The sequence below is a fragment of the Solanum lycopersicum genome, chromosome 1 (genome assembly GCF_036512215.1).
Source record: "Solanum lycopersicum chromosome 1, SLM_r2.1".
In the NCBI taxonomy this organism is placed as follows: Eukaryota; Viridiplantae; Streptophyta; class Magnoliopsida; order Solanales; family Solanaceae; genus Solanum; species Solanum lycopersicum.
The window spans coordinates 92,199,201-92,226,002 of NC_090800.1; the positions used below are offsets into that span (position 1 = coordinate 92,199,201).

Sequence of the window (26,802 nt, forward strand, 5' to 3'; positions counted from 1 at the left end):
ATTTAACAGCAGGTTTCTATTAATGATCCAAACTTCACTTTCGAGAAAAAGACGTAATTAAGGTAGCAGCTGGAATCTGGATCAATAGATCATTTATTGTTTGTTGTGTGTGGATTTAGGATCAAGAACATATGCAACTCCAGTGATTAGGATTACAGAGAACTTGAAGTGTCTCACTAAACCAAAAATTGAGGGAAGCCCATAAGTTCCTTTCTCTTTTGATCAGCCAGTTGTCATTGGAGGCACAACAGGTTAAAGAAGCTAAACATGGATATAATTATTGCAAAATACACATGGAAAACAGTCTCTTTCCGGCCAAAAGCTATGAGGCAATGAAGCAATGCGTAACTGGCTATGTAGTCAGACAGTCATGTCGATCTGATCAGAAAAAATCTGAAGATGCAAGCCACTTGGAAAGGATGAACCATAACAGTGTGAATCTTTCAGTTTCAGCAGGTACTTCAAGCCACGCGAGTCCCCTTTTATCCAAAGAATCACCAAGGAGTTGTCAGCATTATGGAAATGACAACTATCAGCATGCGCAGATGTCTTTCCTATTTCCCTTATAACCATCATTAACCACAATAGACACCGTCCTCGGAGTTCTCTATCTGTATCTGTATGTATAAACAAACACCATGACAGATACCTTATGAAATGTCTTTTCTCCCCAAGAAACTATCAACATCACCAATCCCTTCAATCAAAGCAAGATAAGTGCTATCATCAGGAGTAATGCCTTTACTAACCATTTCTTTGAGAAGTTCCTCAGCAAGTACACCTTCCTGCTTTTTGCATAAACCTTGTATGAGAGCATTGTAAGTGAGAAGAGTGGGGTTAAACCCTGCACTTAACATGTCATCACGAATTCTGAATGCATCATGCATGTCGCCTCTTCTACTATACCCACTGATTAGAGTGTTATAGCTGATATGATCAGGTTTAATTCCTCTTCCCTTCATCTCTTCGAGAAGCATACAAGCTTCTTCAACTTTACCCTTCTTACAATACCCTTGCATCAGAGTATTGTAGGTAACTTCATCAGGCTGAACATTCATTTTATTCATCCCGTTCAGTGTATCAAAAGCACGCTCAACGTTGTCATTGGCACAATGGCCATCAATTAATGCATTGAACATAATCAGATCTGGAAATATCCCTTTCCGCAATATTTCAACAACTAAATCATCTGCTTCTTTCATCCTATTCCTTTTGCCCAAGACTTTGATTAGAGATGTATAAGTGACAATAGTTGGTTGGAGACCCCTACTCAACAATTCATCATAGAACTTAAATGCCTTCTTTGCATTTCCCACCCTGCAATAGCCGTTGATCAATATGTTGTATGTAATACCATCAGGAAGTACTCTCTTCTCCGACATATCTTTCAGCAAATCATCAGTTTCTACCATTCTGCCATCAAGAAACAATGCATGGATCAACAAGTTATAGGTAGCAACACTCGGCACGATGCCTATCTTAACCATCTCATCTCGGTAAAAAAATGCTTTTTCTAGGTCCCCTTTACTGCAGCATGAATCTATCAGAGTGTTGTAAGTCACAGCTGTAGGGATCAACCCAAACGGTTTCATTTTCTCTAACAAGGAAGAGACCTCCTTTTCCCTCCCCTCTTTCACCATCCCTCTAACTAGAGAATTGAACGTATACGAATCAGGCTCAATTCCTTTTGCTGTCATCGCCTCAAAAATCTTATTTGCTCCTTCAATATCCCCTCTCAGACAATAACCATGAATCACAGTATTAAAAGATATTAAATTCGGCTTAACCCCTGAACACTGCATGTGTTCAATGAACTCTTTTGCCTTCTTCAACTTTCCTTCTCTACACAAAACATTGATCATTATATTAAACGTACATACAGTAGAACTCATTTTCATCCTAAACATCTCGGCATACACAATCCAAGCCAAATGGGTCCTATTCAATTTAAGAAAAAGACTCAACAAATCATTACAAGTCTCTACCTTTGGCAAAATTCCCTTCTGTTTCATCAAATAAAAGCACTTTAATGCATCCTCCCCCTTCTTCAATTCACAATACGCCCTTACAAGCAAATCCAACACAATTGAACTCTTCACCACCAGCTTCTCCCGAGCACTCACAAGCCCATAAAAAATCTCATTAGGCGAAGCAAAGCGAGAACTGATCACTTGCTTGAGAAGGTGAGTGGCTTGTTTAGGCGAGGGGAGACGAGAGAGTATGGAAATGGCAAGACAATAACAGGATATGTCTAAGCAATCAGGACCGAGATTTTCGATGAAAGTGAGTACTCGGTCAGGAGATGAACGAAGCTCTGGAAGAGTAGCTGAAATCAAGGTGGGGTTTAGTTCTCCCGTAACATGTTTGATAAAATGCCACTGAGAAGAAGTAACTGATTCTCGCAGAACTTCGGCAGTAATCGGAATGGTAGGAGAAGTAGATTTGGATAGACCAAGTGTAGAGAAACGCCGGAGTGAAAGCGAACGGAGTAGTTCCACACTTCTCATGTCGCTGACGCTGCCGCCGGCGCTGTATACGGACGGTGGGGTGAAGTGGTAAATTACTAATGTTTAGGGTCTTATTGTACATTTACTACTAATAATATAATTTTTTAAAAAAACATCTAATTTAATTTGAAACGGAGTTTAAAAAAAGATTTTTTTTTGTAATTCTAAATTAAAGTTACGTCAAATGTATCAAAACATTCTTTAATCTTGTGTGATCTACAAAGTTAAAATTAAAATGTTGGCAAAAAAAGAAAATAAATAGACATTCTTTTTTAAACAAACTAAAAAAGAAATAGAGACAATCTTTTTTAAACGAGAGTGGGAGCATTTTACTTGGTCATGCTGAAGTGGTAATTTACTAATGTTTGGGGGTCATATTGTACATTTTTTTAAAAGTTATTAAAAGGACTTGAGGTGCAATTTCATTTTTCTTTAAAACCCAATCAACTTCGACGACCGGACTTTATAACCTCGACCAAATTGCCGAGCCAAAAACCCTAATCTCCAAGAAAAGGAAGAAATAAATCACCAAGGATGTCTTACGACGACGTGGAGATTGAGGATATGGAGTGGAACGATGAGCTCCAATCTTATACTTATCCTTGTCCGTGCGGTGACTTGTTTCAAATCACGAAGGAAGAACTGAAGATTGGGGAAGAGATCGCTCGATGCCCTAGTTGTTCCCTTTATATCACCGTTATTTATAATCTCGAAGATTTCCTCGGAGATTCCAAGAAACCCGTCGAGCCCTCGAAACAACAGCCAGTTGCTGTCGCTTGAGGTTCACGCTGAGTGCTTCTTTTTTTTCTTTCATGAATTTGGTATCATATTGTAATACCTAGTGATTTGAAGTGGCATTAACTGCCTGAAATTTTGCAATTTTGGAAAAGAAAGGAATTTATGGTTTTGTTTAAAGTGTGTCCTCTGAATACTATTGGAATTGCGATAAATTATTGTATGATATATTCCTAGCAAACAATTATGTTGAACTTTGACATATTATTATGGAGCTGTTTATCTGGTAATTGTTTTACTAAATTTGTGCAATTTTTTCAAGTGTTGCGCTTCTTCAAACTATATTATTAGGAAGCATCTTGTGTTTTTCTTGAACATAAGGTTTGCGTTTAGATTACAGATTATGTTGTTGTTATGATCTACTTTCTCCGTTCATGCTGAAGTTGAAAAATGTAGCTGTGTTTAGTTATAATGCTTCGAAGGTTGTCTGCAACTTGAGTAATTATAGAAGTGCACCAAGAACAGCTGTTTTCTGGACAATTTAACAGAGGAACAGTTTCTAGATATGGTCACTTCACCAATCTACCAGGGAACTAACCAAGTTGGTCTTGTGGCTAAGTCCCAGCTCTGATCAAGTACCTGAATTCCAAGAGCAAGAATTTCACAATCGAGTGATTAACGAGTCAGGGTTATACTGATGATCAACACACACTTTACAGGATCTTAGCATGTATTATGAAGGTTAAATATGTGAATGAATTTTAAATTTATCAGTAAATTTTATTTAGATATTTGAACTATAAAAGTATTCAATTGAACTCATAATAAAAGTTATTTCTATTAAATGCTTCTGACTCATATTTTGAAAAAATTTACGCATATATCTTTAGTATCTAATTAACAGTTAATTATTCACATCAACATTAATTGGAACAAATATGAAGTTTTACTACTCGTTGAAATTTAACTTATTTTCCTAATAGATATTTCATAATATAAACCTAACCTCTTTAAGTTAAAATATCTAATATAAAAAAAAAATAGGAAGAACCATTTTATATCTACCCCAAACATAACAGATCATTTTCTCCAAATATTCTACTTGTAAATGTATATAAGGAAAGTTGTGGGGCGTAATATGAATAATAAAAAATCTTTAGAGGCCGGGCTGGTGCATTTTCATTTTTTTATTTTATTTTATACATTAACAATTACGACGTTTGTTGAAATTGAAAGGTTGGTCGCCGGAGAACGGAATTTCAAGAAGTGCCGAAGAAGACAATGAAGAATTCATCATCAGAATAAGGGATGATGCAAGGGCTTCATCACCAGCAGCAGCAATTAGCGGCACTTCTCACCGTCGCTTTACCCAAAGACGATCCTTCCAAATCCACTTCAACTTCTGTTACTGAAGATGACGACTCTTCTCGTGTTGCCGCTATAACTTCCCTACAACGCGCCATTCTGTACCCTCCAAACTCTCTCCTCATAACTCACTCCGCTTCTTTTCTTGCCCAGGGCTTCTCTCAGCTACTCTCCGACAAGTATGTCTTTTTCTCTCACTTGTTCTTATATATGCACGCCATGTTTTCGACCAATGTCCCCTAATAAAATAGGCTCATTGGTAAATGCTAGTTTTGTGATGGAGGGGTTGGTTATTCTTGAATAGGCTTTACAATTTGGTAATGGATTTTTTGTAGTCACTGTTTCGGAGAAAGTTAATTTGCTCTTTGCCATCATTATTGCTACCTGAATGGTCTATAGGGTAGTGGAGGAAGGACTTGTCACGGATAAGTTGTTTAAGATACTCCGCATACATTTTCTTGGTTTAACTTTTATGGTAGTTGTTTAACAATGAGTATGCATTACGGGCATAGATCTTACATGAGTGTGTTCATATTTAGCAAGGTCTGACACTATTTGAAGATTTAATGTGAAGTACTCATGACCATGCTAACAAACTACAAAATGGTAGATACAGCAAGTAGTTGAACATTTTAATCCATTTTGCCTTGATGTAATTGGTGTATCATTGTTATGTTTAAGGTAAATAAACCTAAGTCGCATGAAGGAAATTGTCATAAAGAGCTTGCAATCTCTTGAAATCCAGTACACAATGGAAAATACCTATATAGATGAAATACAGATTAATTCAGATTCAGCTTGTCGTGTCAATACACTTTGCTAATAGTTTTTTAGTTTATTTAAAGATTTCTGTGCTAATAGAAAATGTAAAGAACCTCTGGTGTTTGAGAACCTCTAGTTTCCCCCAAAACATAAATTGTTAAGTATTCAGATAAAACTGGTTCAACAAAGCCGAATCAATAATGAGGATTTACTCAACTGACCCTAATTTGAGATTAGGACATAGGTGTAGGAAGACAAAAATACTCATCACAAGTTTCATTTGGCGTAATGGGAAGGTTTATATTTACCCAAGGATAAAGGAGATTGGGATTAAGGTATCTGACAATGCATGGCAAAGCCTACTTATGAAATGATTAAGAAGATATAGAACTGAAGTGAATGCCTTCTGGAGGAAGGCTGTGAAGGTAAAACAGTGGAAACAGTTTTTGGTGCACCAGGACAATACCGGGTCCTCATGGGGTGTTTCCTTCAAAACACATAGGTTTTAGTAAAACTATGGCAAACATTTAGCAGCAACATTCAAATTAAAATAGGTGATGGGGAGACCACACTACTCTGTCTGGACAAATAGGTGCGCAACACAACACTGAAGGAGGAGTTTTTAGATATATTAGTTTTTTTCTTTTTTGATGAAATAAGTTATTGAATTGAAAAAGGCATCAAGGAATATTTAGTTTTGTGAATAGCCCTGTAGCTGCTGTGAATTAACTTAGTTTAGCAGATACATAGAGCGTCAAGTTCAGAAGGTAATGACTGGGAAGTAAGAAGCATGATGGAATTTCTGTCCATAATCAGAAGTGTTTAGGTTATAAAATTAGCCCACTCCTTTATTGGGGCTTGACCGCTTGAAGATCACATAACTGGAGTTACACTCGGGACTTCCATGTAGAGGTCTCAAGTTCGAAACCAATTGCTCGCGAATGGGTTGAGCTTGTCGCACCGGGTTTGCCTAGTGCAGGTTACCTCTCCTACGGGGTTTGCTAGCTATTGCATAGGAGCGGAAATTTTACCCTATGCGCATCCAAAGGGTGGCGGTTGCGGGTTTTCCTTGTCATTAAAAAAATAAAAAAATAATCACCTTCCTCCATATATTCGGACAAGTCTCGGAAGAAATTTTTTGTATTGTAGTTTTTTTTCTTTTTGGATTTACATCGGGTTCCTGGGACTTGGTGCTATTAGCACAATTCTGTTAGTTGCTTGTGAGGAATCATATTACACAATCAATTGTGAAGAAGCTGCCATACAGGTGTTTTGATTAGATACCATCAAATTGACAGCCTACTAATGTGTTTCCACATCAACTTTTTAAATAATTTGTACTATAAATTATAAAATCATCTGATGAAGATTTTTGTTTGGCGTAAAAACTGCTGCTCAGGTCATATTCAGTGCGCCAGGCAGCAGCCACTGCTTATGGTGCGTTGTGTTCTGTACTATGTTTAATCTCGATAGCTCCAAATGGAAGGCAGAACCATGTCATTCTTGTCAGTTTGGTTGATCGGTTCATTGGTTGGGCATTGCCATTGCTTAGCACTGTAGTGGATGGGACAACTGATCTTGCATTGGAGGGCTTGCGTGAATTTCTTAATATTGGGGATGTTTCTGCAGTTGAGAGATTTGCATTGCCAATTCTCAAGGCTTGCCAAGAGCTTCTTGAGGATGAAAGAACCTCCTTGAGCTTACTGCGCAGACTTCTCGCTGTTTTAACACTTATATCCTTGAAGTTTTTTAGATGCTTTCAGCCCCATTTTGTTGATGTTGTCGATCTCCTCCTTGGGTGGGCGATGGTACCAGACCTTGCAGAGTCTGATAGGCGCGTTATTATGGATAGTTTCCTGCAGTTTCAGAAATATTGGGTGAACAATATGCAGTTCCCGTTGGGATTGCTCTCAAAGTTTCTAGGTGATATGGACGTGCTGCTTCAGGATGCAAGTCCTGGTAGCTCCCAGCAGTTCCAAAGATTACTTGCATTATTGTCTTGTTTTTCTACAGTGTTACAGTCCACGGCATCAGGTTTGCTAGAGATGAATATGCTTGAGCAGATCAGTGAACCTCTTTGTAAAATGGTTCCTATTCTATTAGGATGCATGTCTATGATAGGAAAGAAGTTTGGGTGGTCAAAATGGATTGATGATTCTTGGAGATGCTTGACTTTGCTTGCTGAAATTTTGAGTGCACGATTTGCAACATATTACCCTATTGCAGTTGATATCTTGTTTCAGAGCTTGGTTATGGAATGTAAAGACCAGTCTATGAGGATGAAGAGGCTTGATTCCTTTCAGGTTCATGGAGTTCTTAAAACCAATTTGCAATTGTTGTCCCTGCAAAAGCTTGGCCTTTCTCCATCATCTGTGCACAAGATATTACAATTTGATGCGCCTATATCTCAGCTGCGTTTGCATCCCAACCACTTAGTACCCGGAAGTTCAGCAGCTACTTACATATTTTTGCTTCAACATGGGAACTTTGAGGTTGTTGAAAAATCAGTAATTGTACTGCTTGAGGAGCTGGATTTGTTGAGGTGTATGCTCAGACAAAAATCAGACCTGCAGAATCTGGGATATGATGTCAAAATTCTTAAATCTTACTCGAGATCTGAGCTATTTGCATTGGTTCAGTTTGATTTGGCGGTCTTACTTAGTTGTGTTTCTTTAGGCAGTGGAGCTACTAGCATGATTGGCCAAGCAGAAATCTACACTCTGTATCTTAACAGGTCTGGAAAGTTAATATCAAGCATTATTGGCAATTTCAACCCTTTTGAGTTACCTGTCCTTGGGCATGTAGAATTGCAAGTCACAGTTCTCAAGACGTTAGAAAGACTAGCTGCATTTGAATTCTTAAGCAAATGCTCTCTAAGCAAACAAGTTAGTGCCACAATTTCGCAGCAAGCAACACCTGAGAAACTCGAAAAGGTTGAGAGTGGGAGGATTGAACTTCCTGGGCTAGTCTTACAGCATCTGAAAATGTACGCTATCCTTCTCATAAGAGCTCTTCATGTCGCTTCTCCTCTGGCAGTTAAAACAGTAGCACTACAGTGGATACATGAATTCTGTCGAAAAGTTGTTGACATATATGAGAATGAGGAAGCATTATATTTTCCATATGAAGTACTTGGATATGCAGATGTTGTCCAGGATTTGCTGTTCTCAGTTCTGGATGTTGCATCAGACAGAGAACCAAAATTGAGATCTCTTGTAGCATTAGTCCTTCAGAAGCTTCTACAAGCAAAGCTTATTCATCCTACACACTTTATAATTACTACTCAAGCAGTTCTTGAAAAACTTGGTGATCCTGATGAAGGTATACGGAATGCATTTGTCAGGTTGCTCTCTAATGTGCTACCTATTACAGTGTATGCATGTGGTCTCCGTGACAATGGACTGGCTACTGCATGCTGGCCGGGTGTTCTTAGATTTAACAATAGATCGAACTTGCATTGGAAGCAACTTTTTGCACTTAAGCAACTGCCTCAGCAACTTCATTCACAGCAACTTGTTACCATACTTAGTTACATTGCACAGAGATGGAAAGTTCCTCTTTCTTCATGGATCCAGAGGCTCATTTGTGGCTGTGGGCGTACCAAAAATGTCGCTTTGATTCAGCCTGAGGAAACTTCTAATTCTAGCTCAAATGGGCTGTTGTGGGATATCAAAGTTGATGAAGATATTCTTGAGAGAATTTGCTCTGTTAACACCCTTGCTGGTGCATGGTGGGCAATACATGAAGCTGCCCGATATTGTATTACCACTCGCCTTCGAACAAACCTTGGTGGTCCAACTCAAACTTTTGCAGCATTGGAGCGCATGCTTCTTGATGTTGCTCATGTCCTGCAGCTTGATGCTGATCAAAGTGATGGAAACTTAAATATTATTGGTTCTTCTTATGCTCACTTGTTACCTATGAGATTGTTGCTTGATTTTGTTGAGGCTCTTAAGAAAAATGTATACAATGCATATGAAGGGTCAACTGTTTTACCCGGTGCTTCTCGGCAAAGTTCCTTGTTCTTTCGAGCAAATAGGAAGGTTTGTGAGGAGTGGTTTTCTCGGATAAGTGAGCCTATGATGAATGCAGGATTGGCGCTCCAATGTCATGATGCTACAATATATTATTGCGCATTGCGCTTGCAGGAGCTGAGGAGCCTTGTGGCTTCAGCTATTAAAGACAAGCCTAGAGTGCAACTGACTGAAAATATCCACAATGTCAGAGCCAGGTATGCTGCAGATATCTTGAGGGTTTTGCGGCACATGTGTTTGGCTTTTTGTAAAGCGCATGAGCCAGAGGCATTAATTGGAATCCAAAATTGGGCAACAGTAGTATTCTCTCCTTTGTTTACTGATGAAAACCAAAGTTTAGATGATAGTGGAATAATTGGACATTTTTCATGGATTACTGGGCTTGTGTATCAAACTAAAGGTCAGCATGAAAAAGCTGCAGCTCACTTTATTCATCTGTTACAGACTGAGGATTCACTCACTTTTATGGGTTCTGATGGTGTACAGTTTTCAATTGCACGTATTATTGAGAGTTACTCAGCAGTTTCTGATTGGAAGTCCTTGGAATCCTGGCTGTTGGAACTGCAAACACTTCGTGCTAAGCATGCTGGAAAAAGTTATTCTGGTGCTTTAACAATTGCTGGCAATGAAGTAAATTCCGTTCAAGCGTTGGCACGCTTTGATGAGGGTGAATTTCAGGCAGCTTGGGCTTGTCTTGATTTGACCCCTAAAAGTAGCAGCGAACTCACTCTGGATCCCAAGTTGGCCTTGCAAAGAAGTGAACAAATGTTGTTGCAAGCTATGCTTCATCAAGTTGAGGGAAGACCAGAGAAGGTGTCAGAGGAATTGCAGAAGGCCAAGGGAATGCTGATGGAACCATTGTCTGTCTTGCCTTTGGATGGACTTGTAGAGGCAGCATCACATGTCAACCAATTATACTGCATCTCTGCATTTGAAGAGTGTTATAATCTCAATGTAAGCCTGGACAAGCATTTTCCATCACTATTAAGTTCTCATATGCAAGTGATGAAGTCTCCCATTATCAAAGATTGTCAAGATTGCAATATATGGTTAAAGGTCCTACGAATATATCAAAGGGCTTACCCCTCATCATCCATGACTCTCAAACTTTGCAGGAATTTGATGAGTCTAGCTCGTAAGCAAAAGAACTTCCGTTTGGCAAATCATCTTGACAATTATCTCAAAGATCATCTTTCTAGTTTCCCTGATGGAGGTATCCGTGATCATGTAACTCTTGGCTTGGAGTATGAGCGAGTACTGTTGATGCATGCTGAAGACAAATTTGAAGATGCTTTAACTAGTCTTTGGTCATTTATCCGACCTTCGATGATCTCATCTTCATTTATAGCATCTGACACTACTGATAAAGTTCTTAAGGCGAAGGCATGCCTGAAACTATCTAATTGGTTGCAAGAAGATTATTCAAATTCATGGATGAAAGACATTATTCTCAAAATAAGATGTGATTTCAACACCTCATCCGGCAGAGAGGAATCTAGTTTCATTCTTGATAATCTGACTTCTAAGGAGAATGTGAATGCTATTATTGAGGAACTTGTGGGCACTGCAACAAAGTTGTCGTCCCAACTCTGTCCCACTTTAGGAAAATCTTGGATTTCATATGCTTCTTGGTGTTATAATCAAGCTAGGTTATCGTTGTGTGCCCCTTGTGAAGCTACCCTTTTTTCTTGCTCATTTTCTGCTGTTCTTGATTCTGAAATCCAACCAGCAAGATATAAGTTAACTGAGGAAGAAGTTGTGAAAGTGAAAGATATTATCTCAAAGCTTCTTGCGAGTGGTGAAGTATTGAATGAAGATGGAGAATCTGATGTTTTCTGCTCTGGAAATTCTGAAAGCATTCAAAGTGATGGCACTGCTAGCTCTCTGTTGCAGGAGGTAGTAGATACTATCGAAGCTGAAGCTGGAGCCCCTGGAGTAGAAGATTATAATGGTGAATTCTTCCCCAATACTTTGACTTCTAAGTTGCAGCAATGCTTAGTTAAAGCAAATGTTGTTCTAGAAGAAACAAGTGTCAAATCCTTAGTTACTGATTTGGTTAATATCTGGTGGTCTTTGCGGCGTAGAAGGGTCTCTCTCTTTGGCCATGCGGCCCAAGCTTTTGTGAATTTTCTTTCATGTGCATCTTCCAGATCTTTAGATGGACAATTAACCAGCTGTAGTGAGGAGTCAAAATATAAGTCTCTGAACTATACACTTAGATCCACACTTTATGTGTTACATATTCTTCTCAACTATGGGATTGAGCTGAAAGACACACTTGAACCTGCACTTTCCGCAGTTCCCTTGCTACCATGGCAGGTAGGTTCACTTTCTACTTATGGTTTGGTTTTGACTGCTTTGTCATATTTTAATGATATCTTCCTTTTGTAGGAGATAATACCTCAGCTGTTTGCTCGTCTAAGTTCCCACCCTGAACAAGCGGTTAGAAAACAATTGGAGACCTTAATAGTAAAGCTGGCTAAGCTATCTCCTAGATCTGTTGTCTATCCAACTCTAGTTGATGCAAATTCTTACGAAAGAGAACCTTCTGAGGAGCTTCAGAAAATACTGGCTTGTTTGGTAAAATCCTTCTTTGCGTTGTATCTAACTAATTGTCTTTATGATGAGAGAATTTTTTCATGCAAATGTGTTTTCGATTCAATTATTGTCAGAAGGCAATCTGACATCATAGCTTTTTAAATTGAGTTAATTTCCTGTAGTTAATTGTGGTTCTGCATCTGGGATTTCAGTCTGCTTTCGTGAAGTGATACTTCTGTAGCTAACTGGAAAATGTTCCAAGGGATTTTCCAGCATTACATTGATCTAGTCTTTGTTGTCATTTGGATTCTAAATGGAAGTATTTGGACTTATTTTACCTTTTGTGCAATCCTGACAATTTCCGTCACTTCTTCTGGTAGATAAACTCTTCACCTGTTAAAGTATCTCATTGAACTATGATATCTTTCTGGAATTATTCTTCCCAACTTCCAAAATAAAAAAATTATCGGTAGGTTATGAGAGAAAGTCCTTTCTACTTGTAAGCTAAAAGGATAAATTGATGCAAATTCGAGTCCACTTATAGTGGTTTATTATGTCCTATTGCCCAAATGTAGTGGATCAGCTTTGTACCTGAACTAAAGCTAGGTGACCAATACAACTTTCTGCGAAATGATATCCCCCCTAAGGATAAATAAATAAATATTGTGCTAGCTGCAGAGTGCCTTTTTTTCCGCCTTCTTTTTTTTTTTCTGTTGGTCTCCTACTTTAATCTCCGATTTGCAATCTTAGACATATTTTTTGAAATAGTTTGTCCCTCAATCTCACTAAGACGGTAAGACCTAAATGATACTATCTTCTTCTTCTCTCCTTTGATGCATTAGTTTGTTAGGTTTATGCAGATACAATCATTCCAGATTTGGTTATATCGACTTAAGTATGTTTTGGAAACGAAAAAATAATTAGATCTTTATATGATTTGCAGAATGAGCTGTATCCTAAGTTAGTTCAGGATGTCCAGTTGATGATAACAGAGCTTGAAAATGTAACAGTCCTCTGGGAGGAATTATGGCTCAGCACACTTCAAGATCTTCATGCAGGTAACTGTTGCTCTTTTATTTAGCCATGAACTGTTTTTGGTTCTGGGGTTCCCCATTAAGTGAGGTTTACCTTTTTCTGAATATAAAAAACGAAGGGATGGGTGCTTCATATCTTTGAAGTCCATAAAGGTTAAATAGAAGTCAAAGCTCACCTCGTAAGAGAAGCATAAGAAAACTCTGAGGGTGAATAATTGGTTTTCTCAATATTAAGACAAGTTGAAAAATTGTGATGGTTAACTTCCTCAACATTTTGTTTTAGTTCATGGTAAATAAAAAAGTAGCATTATCTTAACTTCTTGATTATGAAATAAACTATCAATACTTAGATGTACCGCAGTACTTGTTCCAAGTCAATGAGCATTCAATTGGGAAGGAGAGCAGTAAATTTAGTGCAATTGTCTTACCTCTTCTTGTTTTCTACATTGATATATAATTTACCAGATGTAATGAGGCGCATAATTTTGCTGAAAGAGGAGGCTGCACGAATTGCAGAAAACCCAACTCTTAGCCATGGAGAGAAGAACAAGATAAATGCTGCTAAGTACTCAGCCATGATGGCTCCTATTGTTGTTGTCCTAGAGCGTCGTTTTGCTTCTACTTCTCGTAAACCTGAAACTCCTCATGAAATTTGGTTTCATGAGGTGTACAAGGAACAAATAAAATCTGCTATCATAACTTTCAAGAACCCTCCTGCATCTGCTGTGGCTCTTGGGGATGTTTGGCGACCATTTGATAATGTGGCTGCATCCTTGGCATCTTATCAAAGGAAATCCGCAGTATCACTAAGAGAAGTTGCACCACAACTGGCTCTCCTTTCGTCATCTGATGCTCCAATGCCTGGTCTTGAGAAGCAAATTATGGTTTCGGAATCAGAAGGGGGACTTAATACTTCTTCCAGTGGAATTGTCACAATTGCTTCTTTCTGTGAACAGGTGGCAATATTATCTACCAAGACAAAGCCTAAAAAGATCATTATAGTAGGCTCTGATGGGGTGAAGTACACATATCTGTTGAAAGGGCGTGAAGATCTGCGGCTGGATGCCAGAATAATGCAGCTGCTACAAGCAGTTAACAATTTTCTGCATTCATCATCTGCAGTACAGAGTCAGTCTGTCTGTGTACGCTTCTACTCCGTCACACCTATTAGTGGTCGAGCTGGTCTCATCCAGTGGGTGGATAATGTAGTAAGTATTTACAGTGTCTTTAAGGCATGGCAGAGTCGGGTTCAGCTGGCACAACTTTCTGCGCTAGGTGCTAATGCAAAACAGACAGTTCCTCCACCTGTTCCTCGGCCAATGGACATGTTTTATGGTAAGATCATACCTGCACTTAAGGAGAAAGGAATAAGAAGAGTAATATCAAGAAGAGATTGGCCTCATGAAGTTAAACGAAAGGTACTTTTGGATCTCATGAAGGAAGCTCCTAAGAAACTTCTTTACCAGGAACTTTGGTGTGCGAGTGAGGGATTCAAGGCCTTCAGCTCGAAACTAAAGAGGTAACGTTTTTCTCCTTATTTACCTGCAATAGTCTTCTGTAAATGCAATGCATCCGATATGAGTTTTACTGTGTCCTAGAAGATTTTCTGCAAAGGAAATTGGTCAACTGTTGTCATCCTAGCGAGAGTAGTTTTTCGTGTCAATGCAGTTTCCATTTTATAGCAAGGCTGTCGGTGGATCTTGGCTTGGTGGCTTTTAAAATAATTGAATTTTATCTGCTTGCAGATATTCAGGTAGTGTGGCAGCCATGAGTATCATTGGCCACGTTTTAGGCCTTGGGGATCGCCATTTGGATAATATTCTTATGGATTTTTGCTCTGGGGATATTGTGCATATTGATTACAATGTCTGCTTTGATAAAGGGCAAAGATTAAAGATCCCAGAAATAGTTCCTTTTCGCCTAACCCAGACAATTGAAGCAGCTCTAGGGTTAACTGGCGTAGAGGGTACATTCAGAGCTAATTGTGAAGCCGTTCTTGGCGTTCTAAAGAAGAACAAGGACATAATCTTGATGTTACTTGAGGTCTTTGTGTGGGATCCCCTAGTGGAATGGACACGTGGAGACTTCCATGATGATGCAGCAATTTTTGGGGAGGAAAGAAAGGGTATGGATCTCGCTGTCAGTTTGAGTCTGTTTGCCTCCCGCATGCAAGAAATCCGTATTCCCCTGCAGGTACTTTCTGTTAGAAATAATTGCATTTGTTATAATCTTGCAAGTTCTTTCAATTAGACTTATGGGTATCTACTCTTTGATGTTAGTTGTTCTTTCCTTCCTTGAAGGAAATGCTATAAACAAGGCTCTTTTTAATTCCAGAGTATATCCTATAGCTCTTGCTGTCTCCACCACGTCATTTTTTATCCTGTACCACCACGCGTTGGAAAAAACCATAGTTAAATCTATCGTGCCCCGATGCTTCATCTTAGGCACAACTCTTGACCACATCCCCTAGTTCCATTTCTACTATCTTCCTTTACTATTGCCCATTTAACCTCTTTCTCCCAGTATATTGCTTCCCCCACTTCTATCCTCTCTACATAGTGGATTTGTTGCTGCTACTCAATGAAAAGTCTTACCTGTTCACAGCCCCTTCTTTTAGCCATTGCTCTCTAGGCTGTCTTCACTCTTCAGCTACTTTCCTTGAGTTGTTTTTTCTTCTTTCAAGATAGTTTAAGGTATTGTATTCGATATGACACTAAGAGAATGCAGAGAAATTTCTGTCTCAAAAAAAAAAGAATGCAGAGAAATTTGTACATTGTGATAAAGGTTGTTCTTCTGTCTCTTTTTAATGGATAAATGATGACAACAACCCAGATCTGGGAGAGCAATCCATAATCCAAATGAAAACCAAGTAGATAAATTAAAGAGTAAATATTCAGGAATCATTCATCATGAGAAAAAAAACTGATCTTTTTATTTTCACGGAATAAGCTATCAATGTTCTGGAGGTTTTGTTACTCCCTCCGTTTGACAAAGAATGACCTGGTTTGACTTGGCACGGAGTTTAAGAGTAAAGACTTTTGAATCTTGTGGTTCTAAATTAAAGTTAGGTCAAATGTACAAAATTGCCCTTTGATCTTGTGGCCTTAAACATGCCACGTGGAAAGTTGAAATTAAAATGTTATAAAAAAAGAAAGAGGTCATTCTTTTTGAAACAGACTAAAAAAGAAAGGAGGTCATTCTTTTTAAAACGGAGGGAGTATATTATTTTAATTGGTAAGATAAAAATTGATAGTTATTACATAAGATTCCGTATTTTAAATATTTGAATCAAGGAACTGCAGGTACTATAATTTGAGTGTTAGAATTAGATTAAATGATTTACGCTCTCTTCCACACAAAAATCTATATTTTTTTCAAAATTCGTGTTGTATGAAATAAGTATATGGACAATAGTCAATTAACGCGTATAAATGTAAGTGATGTGCTTTGGAATCATGACTACTTTGCCTAGGAATTTTTTGTTTGGTTTGCCAACATACCCATTGTCGATGAATACAACTTTACCATTCTCAAAAAAAAAATGTAAGTAATGTGTGTTCTATTTTTTATTTTTTTGAACATCGGTAAAGTGATGTGCGTTCTATTTTTTAATGGACAAGGATGGTGAAGATAATCCATATTGGGGCAGACAGACATAATCCAGGTAAAAAGATCAAAACAAAAAAAATTAAGACAGAATGAACATTCGATGAGTTAAACATATTACCAAAGGAAAAACTAAAAAGCTTCACCCCTTTGTACTCTTCTCCTTGCTACGGAGATTTTGGATGTTTTTGTGTTTCTTATATATTACTTCAATTTTGTTTAGGAATATTGGAATTTAATCATATAAATGGTCCAAATTATTACTTCATTTAAATTTGTTTGTGTCGTTTAAAAAAATGTCTCTTTCCTTTTCTTGCAACACTTTAGTTCGTACTTTCCACTTGGCATATTAAAGAGCACTAGATTGAAGGACATTTTGGTAAATTCAACATATCTTTAGTTAAGACCACAAAATTTCAGAAGTCTTCTTTAGTTTCTTAAACTCCGTGTCAAGTCAAAATCAGGCTAACAAATTGAAATGGAGGGAGTATTATTTTTGCATGCTTGTTAATTAATAGAGGTCTGTTATCTCATTAGGGTTGGTAAGGTGAGGTCTAACTCCCCTTGCTTATACTTTTCCATTGAGGATTTTTTACTTGTATTAATAAAATGTTGCTAGACACCCTGTCAAGTGGTATAAATTCGTTAGAAAAAAATCACATAAGAATTCCATATTTTGCACTAATATCTTGGTCATTTAAGTGGTAAACTAAATCTAAGTTTTATATCTTAATAAGAAGTGCAGAACACTCAGAATGTACATCATTTAATATAATAGATTGATGTTTAACTGTGTGATCTCTTTTTGCCTTCTCATTATGATGTTAAGTGTAAGGCAAACCAAACCGTAAATACATGCAAGATGATGCAATCAGAGTGTTACATGAAACGGTAATTAATGATTTTTCTTTTGTTTACTAAATTTATCTAGGAGCATCATGACCTTCTACTATCTACCTTACCAGCTGTTGAATCTGGTCTTGAGGTATGTTGTCAACTTCCTTCTGCTAGTGATGAAATTTAGTTTCTAGTTAAAATGAACTTAGTTTAATGCTTTTTATACTGATTTGCAGAGATTCATAAACATCTTGAATCAATATGAAGTTGTCTCTGGTCTTTACCGTCGTGCTGATCAAGAGAGATCTAGCCTTGTTCTACGTGAGACATCTGCGAAGTCACTTGTTGCTGACGCTACTTCTACTTCAGAGAGTATCCGGGCTTCTCTTGAAATGCAAGCTCGAGAATTAGCACAAGCTCAAGCTGTGGTAATGGAGAAAGCTCAAGAAGCAACAACTTGGATTGAACAGCATGGAAGGACCCTTGATGCTCTAAGAAGCAGTTCGATCCCAGATATTAGAGCCTGCATGCAACTAACTGGTAAAGAGGAATCTCTATCTCTTGTATCTGCTGTTCTAGTAGCTGGTGTTCCTTTGACAGTTGTCCCTGAACCCACCCAAGCTCAGTGCAATGATATAGATAGAGAAGTTTCTCACTTGGTAGCTGAGCTGGATCATGGACTTTCTTCAGCAATATCAACAATCCAAACATATTCTTTGTCTTTGCAACGGATCTTGCCAATCAACTACCACACCTCCAGTCCAGTCCATGGTTGGGCTCAAGTTCTTCAGCTTGCAATAAATACGCTGTCCTCTGACATTCTATCGCTCAGCCGAAGACAGGCTGCTGAACTTATTGGAAAGGCGCATGCTGATGGTATTGATTCTGTTAAAAGTAGATATGATGATCTTTGCCTAAAAGTGGGTCAGTATGCAGCAGAAATAGAGAGAATAGAAGAAGAGTGTGCAGAGCTCGTTAACTCAATTGGTCCTGAAACTGAATTAAGAGCTAGAAATAGTCTATTCTCTTCTTTCAAGAACTACATGGAGTCTGCTGGTATTGAGAGGAAAGAGGATGCTGGTTTGCATGGAAACTTTCAAGAGACCAAGGAAAAAGTTCTATCAGTTTTGAAAGCAGCTTTCAGTGCTCTTTATAATGACATTAAACATAAAATACTCAATAACTTGAGTCGTTTCACTACGAGAAGACACACGGACATGATATTGTGCTCTGATCTTGGAACTTCTTTCTCTGAATTTGAGGAGCAAGTAGAAAAATGCATGCTAGTAGCAAAGTTTCTGAATGAGCTTCAGCAGTATGTCCGCATGGATTATAGGAGTATTGATACAGTTGTTGACACGTCTGAATCATTATTTGATAGTAATTGGACTTCAATTTTTAAAACCTGTTTGCTTTCCTGTAAAAATTTGGTTAGCCAAATGGTTGAAGTTGTTCTACCAGAGGTCATCAGATCGGTGATTTTGTTCAATACGGAAATCATGGATGTGTTTGCATCACTCTCGCAAATCAGGAGATCCATAGATACAGCATTAGAGCAGCTTATTGAGGTTGAATTAGAGAGAGTTTCTTTAGCTGAGCTTGAGCAGAGTTACTTTGTTAAGGTTGGTCACATCACTGAACAGCAGTTGGCTCTTGAAGAAGCTGCTGTTAAGGGTAGAGACCACTTATCTTGGGAAGAGGCTGAGGAATTAGCCTCTCAAGAAGAAGCATGTAGAGCCCAACTTGACAAGCTCCACCAAAGTTGGAACCAGAAGGACTTCCGGTTTTCATCTCTTATACAGAAAGAAACGGCCATTAGAAGTTCTCTGGTTTCTTTGGAACAGGATCTGCAATCTATGATCTCTCATGAACATGATGAGGAACTACATCTTTTCAGAAGCAGAGCTCTTATGGCTGCACTAATGCAGCCTTTCTCTGAGTTGGAAGCAGTTGATCAAGAATTATCGTTGCTTGGGGCACCTGTTGAATCTGGTTCAACTAGGATTTCTCACCTAAAGAATTTATTTAATTCAGGATGCCCGCTATCGGAATATATTTGGAAGTTTCCTGGCATATGGAGCAATCATGCCTTCTTTGTGTGGAAGGTTTATATAGTGGACTCTTTCCTTGATTCATGCACGCAAAATATAGCTTTACAAGCTGATCAAAGTTTGGGATTTGATCAACTTGTAAATATAGTGAAGAAAAAACTTGAATCTCAGCTTCAAGAAAATGTTGAGCAGTACTTGAAAGAGAAAGTTGTGCCTGTTTTAATAACAAGGTTAGAAAAAGAAAGTGAATATTTGAAACAAGTGACGGAGTCAACAGAAGATCTTACTTGTGATCAAGGAAATAACAACTTTGCAGCTGTAAGAAATGTGCAAATCATGCTTGAGGAGTACTGCAATGCACATGAAACTGTCAGAGCAGCAAAATCAGCTGCTTCCCTCATGAAGAGGCAGGTGAGTGAGTTGAAGGAGGCTCTTTTTAAGACCACCCTTGAAATTGTTCAGATTGAATGGATGCATGATATAAATGCTAATATTCTGCAAAAGAGAAGGCTGATTTCTCACAAGTATCTTCCAAGTGATGCTAGACTCCTTCCAGTTCTTCTAAACATCAGCAGACCTCAATTGCTTGAAAATTTTCAATCATCAATTGCAAAAATAGATAGGGCTCTAGATGGCCTGCAAGCTTGTGAGAAAACTTCTGTCACAGCAGAAGGGCAGCTTGAGAGAGCTATGAACTGGGCTTGTGGAGGTGCAAGTTCAACTTCTGCTGGAAGTGCTTTGGCAAGGAATCCAGGAATACCTCAGGAATTCCATGATCATCTAAGGAGGCGCCAACAGTTAATATGTGAAGTTCGAGAAAAGGCATCAGATGTGATGAAACTTTGCATCTCCATATTGAAGTTTGAATTATCGAGAGATGGATTTTTCCAAACTTCAGAAGAATTTTATCCATCTAGGAGCATGGCAGATGGCAGGACCTGGCAGCAAGCTTACTTAAATGCTCTGACAAACTTGGACGTTACTTATCATTCCTTTAATCGTAAGTCTCCACATGACCTTAATCTGGGTAATTGAATTTTTAAAAATAATGAAGGCTCAGATCTGTATGTTCTCTATTTTATAAATGACAAGAGTGCATTGCTATCGGTGTTGCATGCTTCTCATTGGCAAAAATCGTCTTTTTGTCTTTTATGCATCAGATACTGAACAAGAATGGAAACTTGCACAGACCAACATGGAGGCGGCTTCAAGTGCTTTATTCTCTGCAACCAACGAACTCTGTGTTGCTTCTGTTAAAGCTAAGTCAGCATCAGGTAAGGATGACTTTATGATGGTATTTATGTAGCTAGTTCAGTGTGTGCCTACCTTAAATCTTAAGCTGATTAATTGTGTTAGAATCAAGCTCTTTAACTTGATGGTCTACTTCTTACATGTGCTGCTGGGGCTTTTTATTAGTTTTACCAAGCTCGTGGAACTATAGTTACAATTGGTCACTGTGAAACGAAAACTTTGAATTTTCTCTGCTAAAAGCAAGAGATGGAGTTTCGGCCTACCATAAGTTGAAATGGTTGTTGCATGATTTTATATATTTATTCCACAGTACCTATGTTCAATAAACCACTCAATTTCATTCATCTTTTTATCTATAACAGGGGATGCACATATTACTAGTCCGCAGTCCTGTAATCTATAACATAGTTTTCTTTAATGTTTTCTTAATATATAACTAACTGGAGCAAGATGTTTTTAGAGTTGTCTTTCCCCTATTTTCTTAATGCCATTGACTTTTCTCTTCTCCAAGGGGATATGCAAAGCACCTTGCTTGCAATGAGGGATTGTTCCTATGAATTAAGTGTAGCACTATCTGCATTTGGGTCCATTACAAGGGGGCGTACTGCTTTGACATCTGAATGTGGTTCGATGCTTGAAGAGGTAGGATGCTCACAACTAAATTGAAGTTCTTATGAAGGTTCATTTATGTCGGTGCTTTCAATCAAATGGTGTCCAAATTGGCTTGTTCAGCTACATGAATATTTGACTTCATCTGCTAAGCCTTTTCTCCTAACCTACATATATACCTTTTTGAAGCAGAACATGCATGCTTAATTTCATCTGCATAGCTTATTCTCCTAATAAAGGAGCAAGAGTAGATTTGAATACACCTAAGAAAACGAATCGGTAGCAATGCCATAGACCAAGGGTTGCATCTTGAAGGTTTCAGTAAGTAATTCCAGAAAATTTGAAGATTATACCTGTAAAAATCACAGAATAACTTTATACAAGTTAGGCCAAACTAAGCAAGTTGTCTCACCTTTCACAACTATGAAAGTTGCTTTTGCAGGATTTCTCCTTCTAAATGTATTTTTTGGCCATACAATAATATCCTAGATTCTCTTACCTTGCCATAATGTTGTCGTTTTGTTATAGCATCGTTCTGGATGTCACTCTTGATGTGAATCGTGGTCAAACTTTCTCTAGGTTGACCTTTTTTGAGTATTGTTGATCACATGTATAAATAATTTATCTTGGGCAAGCATACATGAAAAAGAGGCATTGTATTCGCTTTCAAAAGAAAATAAAGAGTCATTTTATATGATTAAAGAGTTTTTGTACCTGCAGTATCCAGATGAAATCACCTAACATTATTGATGTTTTGTGTCAGCTATCTTATAGTTTTTCTTGTTTTTAATAATTTATCCTTTCCTAAAGGTTCTGGCAGTAACAGAAGGTGTGCATGATGTTCACAGTATAGCAAAAGAGGCTACTGCTTTGCACTTGTCTCTAATGGAAGATCTATCAAAGGTTTCGTTTTTTTATTTTACTCTACTCTCATTTGTTTATCTTCCTTTCTTTCATCTTTAAATGGGTGGGGGGTTGAGAGGTGGGGGAGCAGGAGGCAGATTTATCTTGTTTTCTTGCTAAGGTAAAGTTTATTAATAGAACTACCAATACGGTACATATATGTACAACAAAAACAGACAAGCACCTGCAAGAACATCCAGTTATATTTTTCCTAGCAAATTAAAAAATTCCATATACTGATCCATACTCTCTATTACTCCTCTTACACCAAAATAACAGATTGTGATGATAAAAGTTTTTTGACTTTTGAACTGTGGTTCTTTTTATTCTTAAAACAAGCACTGTTCCTTTCTCTCCAAATGGTCCAGAAAATGCAGAAAGGGATGGGTCCTCCAGAGTTGCTTCTAGATCTTTGCTGTCTTTTGCCTAGCCAGCTGTCCAGTAGGCTCCTAATATCCCGAGGCATAGCCCATTTGACACCGCAAGGGTTCAAGAAAAGATCCCAGCAGAGTGTAGTTACATTGTTTCGTTTGTAATTTGTCCTTATTCCGAGCAGACCCTAGTTCTGATTTCTGATACTGCATATTATGAAAGTTATAGGTGTCATTTTTTACCTTGTGGTCTGTCACTGAAAAAAATGAGGTAAGATAAAATTGTGTAGTGACAGTAACAGAAAGGGATGATGTTTCCTGTATCTGTTCCCTTTCCTATTCATGTTCAATTTCCTTGTTAATTTACTCGGGTCTTTCCTACAGTTTCCGACCAAATAATTTCCATCATATTGGGAACATAGCATGTAGTTTAACAGTGATTTCCCTTTAAAGGATTACTTTCTTATTGGGGAATGATACGTCGAGGCAGGTGTAGATACTAGATAGAGAGATGATTTCAGGGTCTCATTAGAGTGGAATTTTTTCCCTAGGAACCTTCTCATTTAAGAAAACCACTTATTTTATTTTCTCGATGGACAGGCAAATGGCATCCTACTTCCACTTGAATCTTTGTTATGCAAGGATGTTGCTACCATGACTGAAGCTATGGCAAAGGAAAGAGAGGCAACGATGGAGATATCTCCTGTTCATGGACAAGCTATATTCCAGTCTTATCATGTTAAAGTTGAAAAAACTTATGAAGTTTTTAAGCCCTTGGTTCAATCTCTCACAATCTCTGTTGAGGGACTTTATTCAATGTTGACCAGGCTAGCCCAATCTGCAAGTCTGCATGCAGGGAATCTGCATAAGGTTGTAAAGAGAATAAACATGCATTTCACGGTGCTCTTTCTAAGATTCTAATCAAATTGTTATTTGATGTAGGCTCTTGAGGGGTTAGGAGAAAGTCAGGAAGCAAGGTCAGAGGATCTCAACTCGTATAGGCCAGATCTTGCCGATCAATATGATAGCAAGAATGAGATCTTCTCCCAATCAGACAGAGAAAGCAGCATGGATATTCTTGATGTGAATGGACTGTCTTTGCAAGATAAAGGATGGATGTCTGCTCCTGATAGCATGACCAGTGGCAGTTCAGAATCTGCAGCTACATCATCTCAAGTTAGTCTTGCAAATAGTTCCGATGGGCCAGACTTAATTGATCCAATTACTCCATATTGTTCTGATGACACAGAAAGAAGAGAATATTCTAATAATTTTTCCTCAGTTGGAAATGCACTCCCAGGATTGCCCCAGTTGGAATCTGAAAAGACACAGGTTTTGTTTCTGTATTTGCACAATGTGACAGTCTGAATTCCACCCGTTATTGATACTGTTATTGATTGGATCAGGAGACGTTTGAGATGAAACTCTCTCTTGGAAATGAAGAACCCTTGGCAAGCAAAGACAGGGTTGAGGAGGCTGCTCATGAAACTTCACTTATCAATGTAGAGGCTGCCAACAGAACAACCAGAGGTGAGGATTTATCAACTGTTTCTTTCCTATTCTTACTGAATGAACATAATGCAACTTAAAAACCACTTCTGTGGCATAATCAATCAACAGATTGTCCTATCATGATATAGGCTTACACATCTGAATGAGTAGTTACCAGTCACGAGAAGTGGTTTATATACTTATTTCGTATTAGTTCCAACAGCCGACTGCATTTTCTTCATTAGCCATTTACGTCTTTTTGTTGTTGTTACTGCTTCCATTTCCGTATTCTCTTTCTCAAACTGCTTTGAGATGCTTGACTTGACCGATGGTATATCGGATCCAGTCTCTAAAATCATGAGATAGGGGTAAGGTCTGTATATACTCTACCCTCCCAGATCTCACTTGTGGGATTCCATTGGGTATGTTGTTGTTGACTTGTTGCTTAAACTTGAACAACTAAGGAAGTATTGATAAACTCCTGCTGTTAGGTACTTCATGGTGCTATCTTAATGATAAAAAAATTTCCCTTTTTTTGCCATATCAAAATACCGAAGTACTAGCCGACAGTGTGCTAAAACAGTCTTAGTAATTGGTTGTATTTATTCTCTGGCTCTTTAATTGTCCATATAGTTTTTGATTATTCAATAACATTTCATGAATGGTGACATTTCATATAGTAAATATATGGTTTTGTTCTCCTAGGTAAAAATTCATATGCACTATCAATTTTAAGGAGAGTGGAGATGAAGTTAGATGGTCGAGATGTAGCTGATAACAGGTATATCCTTCCCATGGAAACTTTAGATGAGTATCTTGTAGTAAATGTGAATGACCATGTTGGTTTATATTTCTCCTCAGGGCAATTAGTGTTGCAGAACAAGTGGATTATCTGCTCAAGCAAGCAACAAGTGTAGATAATCTTTGCAACATGTATGAGGGTTGGACACCTTGGATTTGAGCTGGTGAACATTATTCTTTTTTCAATACGAGAGCTCTTTTTATGATATTCTGCGATACATTGAAGAAGCTCTGAGGTATGTTGGAGCTTAGTCTCCTGAACCACAAGATGCATGTTGGAACTTTAACTTCCTCATTTGAAGAGACGTGGCAATTGGCAAGCAAACATAGGTGAAAAATATTTTATTAATTTTGTTTAATGCTTTTTCTAGGTATACCTAGATAATTTTGTTTATACATCCTCCATCTCCTTGTAACTAACTAGGAGGATTGGTAGTTTTCTGATGCAGTCTGTGCAAGCGAATCTGAGGATCCAATTTGAAGGCTGAGGTAGAGCGCTCTCATCTTCTCCATCTGCATGTTCTTCCTTTTTATGATGCCTTTTGAGAAACTGCTGCATGTTCCTTATTTGAATCTGCATATGTGCAATACTGGAACTTCAAATCTACAATTCGCAGCACTTTGATCATGGTACAAACACAGTTGGAAGACAATATAATGTTGCTTCGAAGGGTAGCATGATCCATCCATATCCACTAATTGGCAATAATAACCTTTTCAAAGTATCATCTGGTAAGATGAAAATGTGGATGTCGAGCTGTGGTTTCTCTCAAGTATTCCTTTGTATGATTGTGTAGCATTTATCAATGAGTAAATGTTTGAATAGCTTTTGGAACTGTCTGGAATGACCTTTCAACGTGTAGGTGTTAGCTTAAATTTAGATGTACTTATGCATGGATATGTATGCCATACTCTTTAAGACTTGTTACACTACTCTTCAATTGTTTGTGCAAGTTTTTGTTCTGACCCTGCCTCTTGTTTATTTGTTTGATAGGTTCTATTGGTCACTTGACGAAGCAATGTGCACTTACAACAGCTGCTTATAGACTTTTACGAGGGTTGGCTAATGCCATTCACATGTCATGAGAAATTTGACTTTTGATTGAGGCAGTGAGAGATCCAATGTGGGTACATTATTAGCTCCTGCTGTTTGCTAGTTGGGGTCTGGCTTTACCATAAAGCACTTGGTATCCTGTAAATATCTGTAATGATTGTAAATGCTGACTAGTTCAAGAGATATTCCTACACAACCATATTGGAGCAAGTGGCTGGAACAAACCTGATCCGTGCCTGCCACCATCGTCCATCTCTCGATCATCCTGTCATTGGCCACTGGATGCTCCCAGGGACGAGATAGGAAAGACATAAATACACTGTTTCAAGTCTCTGGGAGGTTGCTTGGGTCTAGTGGACACAGAGTGGCCTTTTGGGGCAAGGCAAACTAGGAATAAGATAAAGGCAACAACTTGGAAGTTGAGTGGTATAGATCCATGTTCATAGATTACAGCAGCTCATAATTTATGTGGAATCCAAATGGCCCTTCAAGTATTGTATAAATGGAAGTAAGTAATTTAATAGATTACAAGAGCTCATAGAAAGATAACAGTCAGCTTTACAGGAGCTCAGATTGCATGTCAAGTTTGTAAATTAGACAATGTGTTAAACTGGGGTTGATTCGCACAGATATTTGTGAATCTGTATAACGAACTAACAAAGCTCAAAGAAAAAGACTCACTTTACAGTCTTTTTTGCTTTCCATCACATTCAATGATATATATGAACAGTGACATGAGATATTCGAATAAAAATATCTATGCAATTTTCTCTTGTGATGTGAGGTTTTAGAAAGGAAAATAAAGACAAGAAGAAGAATGTGATATTTATGAGTATGCCAAGTTAGTCACGCA

At 38.1% G+C, this 26,802-nt stretch overlaps 3 protein-coding genes across 9 annotated transcripts; 2 read left to right on the plus strand and 1 right to left on the minus strand.

Moving 5' to 3' along the window:
- Window positions 1-77: 77 nt before the first annotated feature.
- On the minus strand, window positions 78-2,905 carry LOC101257022 (pentatricopeptide repeat-containing protein At2g15630, mitochondrial). Its single transcript, XM_004230790.5, has one exon. It carries the CDS (start codon window positions 2,505-2,507, stop codon window positions 651-653), a length of 1,857 nt encoding a protein of 618 aa, XP_004230838.1. The 5' UTR covers window positions 2,508-2,905; the 3' UTR covers window positions 78-650.
- A 52-nt stretch (window positions 2,906-2,957) lies between these two features.
- LOC101257312 (diphthamide biosynthesis protein 3) lies at window positions 2,958-3,422 on the plus strand. Its single transcript, XM_004230791.5, has one exon. The coding sequence runs from the start codon at window positions 3,042-3,044 to the stop codon at window positions 3,285-3,287; it is 246 nt and encodes an 81-aa protein (XP_004230839.1). The 5' UTR covers window positions 2,958-3,041; the 3' UTR covers window positions 3,288-3,422.
- A 964-nt stretch (window positions 3,423-4,386) lies between these two features.
- LOC101268042 (uncharacterized) lies at window positions 4,387-26,703 on the plus strand. Of its 7 annotated transcripts, none has more exons than XM_010316980.4 (19): window positions 4,387-4,786; window positions 6,769-11,722; window positions 11,795-11,983; window positions 12,885-12,999; window positions 13,441-14,494; window positions 14,721-15,168; window positions 17,513-17,566; window positions 17,655-20,469; window positions 20,630-20,743; window positions 21,232-21,362; window positions 22,140-22,232; window positions 23,204-23,473; window positions 23,546-23,935; window positions 24,010-24,133; window positions 24,800-24,875; window positions 24,956-25,225; window positions 25,332-25,384; window positions 25,513-25,627; window positions 25,890-26,703. In XM_010316980.4, the coding sequence occupies exons 1-16, from the start codon at window positions 4,551-4,553 to the stop codon at window positions 25,053-25,055; spliced, it is 11,163 nt and encodes a 3,720-aa protein (XP_010315282.1). In that variant the 5' UTR covers window positions 4,387-4,550; the 3' UTR covers window positions 25,056-25,225; window positions 25,332-25,384; window positions 25,513-25,627; window positions 25,890-26,703. The 7 variants fall into 7 exon arrangements, with proteins under 7 accessions (XP_010315282.1, XP_010315287.1, XP_010315283.1 ...); XM_010316985.4 differs by having other exon boundaries at window positions 25,345-25,384; XM_010316981.4 differs by lacking the exon at window positions 25,513-25,627 and having other exon boundaries at window positions 25,320-25,384.
- Window positions 26,704-26,802: the final 99 nt, after the last annotated feature.

Coding starts and splice junctions, on each gene's coding strand:
- LOC101257022 (XM_004230790.5), bottom strand. CDS start 2,507: ATGAGAAGTGTGGAACTACTCCGTTCGCTTTCACTCCGGCGTTTCTCT.
- LOC101257312 (XM_004230791.5), top strand. CDS start 3,042: ATGTCTTACGACGACGTGGAGATTGAGGATATGGAGTGGAACGATGAG.
- LOC101268042 (XM_010316981.4), top strand. CDS start 4,551: ATGATGCAAGGGCTTCATCACCAGCAGCAGCAATTAGCGGCACTTCTC. Junction 22,233..23,203: donor TAATGGAAGATCTATCAAAG/GTTTCGTTTTTT, acceptor CTCGATGGACAG/GCAAATGGCATCCTACTTCC. Junction 23,936..24,009: donor TGGAATCTGAAAAGACACAG/GTTTTGTTTCTG, acceptor TGATTGGATCAG/GAGACGTTTGAGATGAAACT.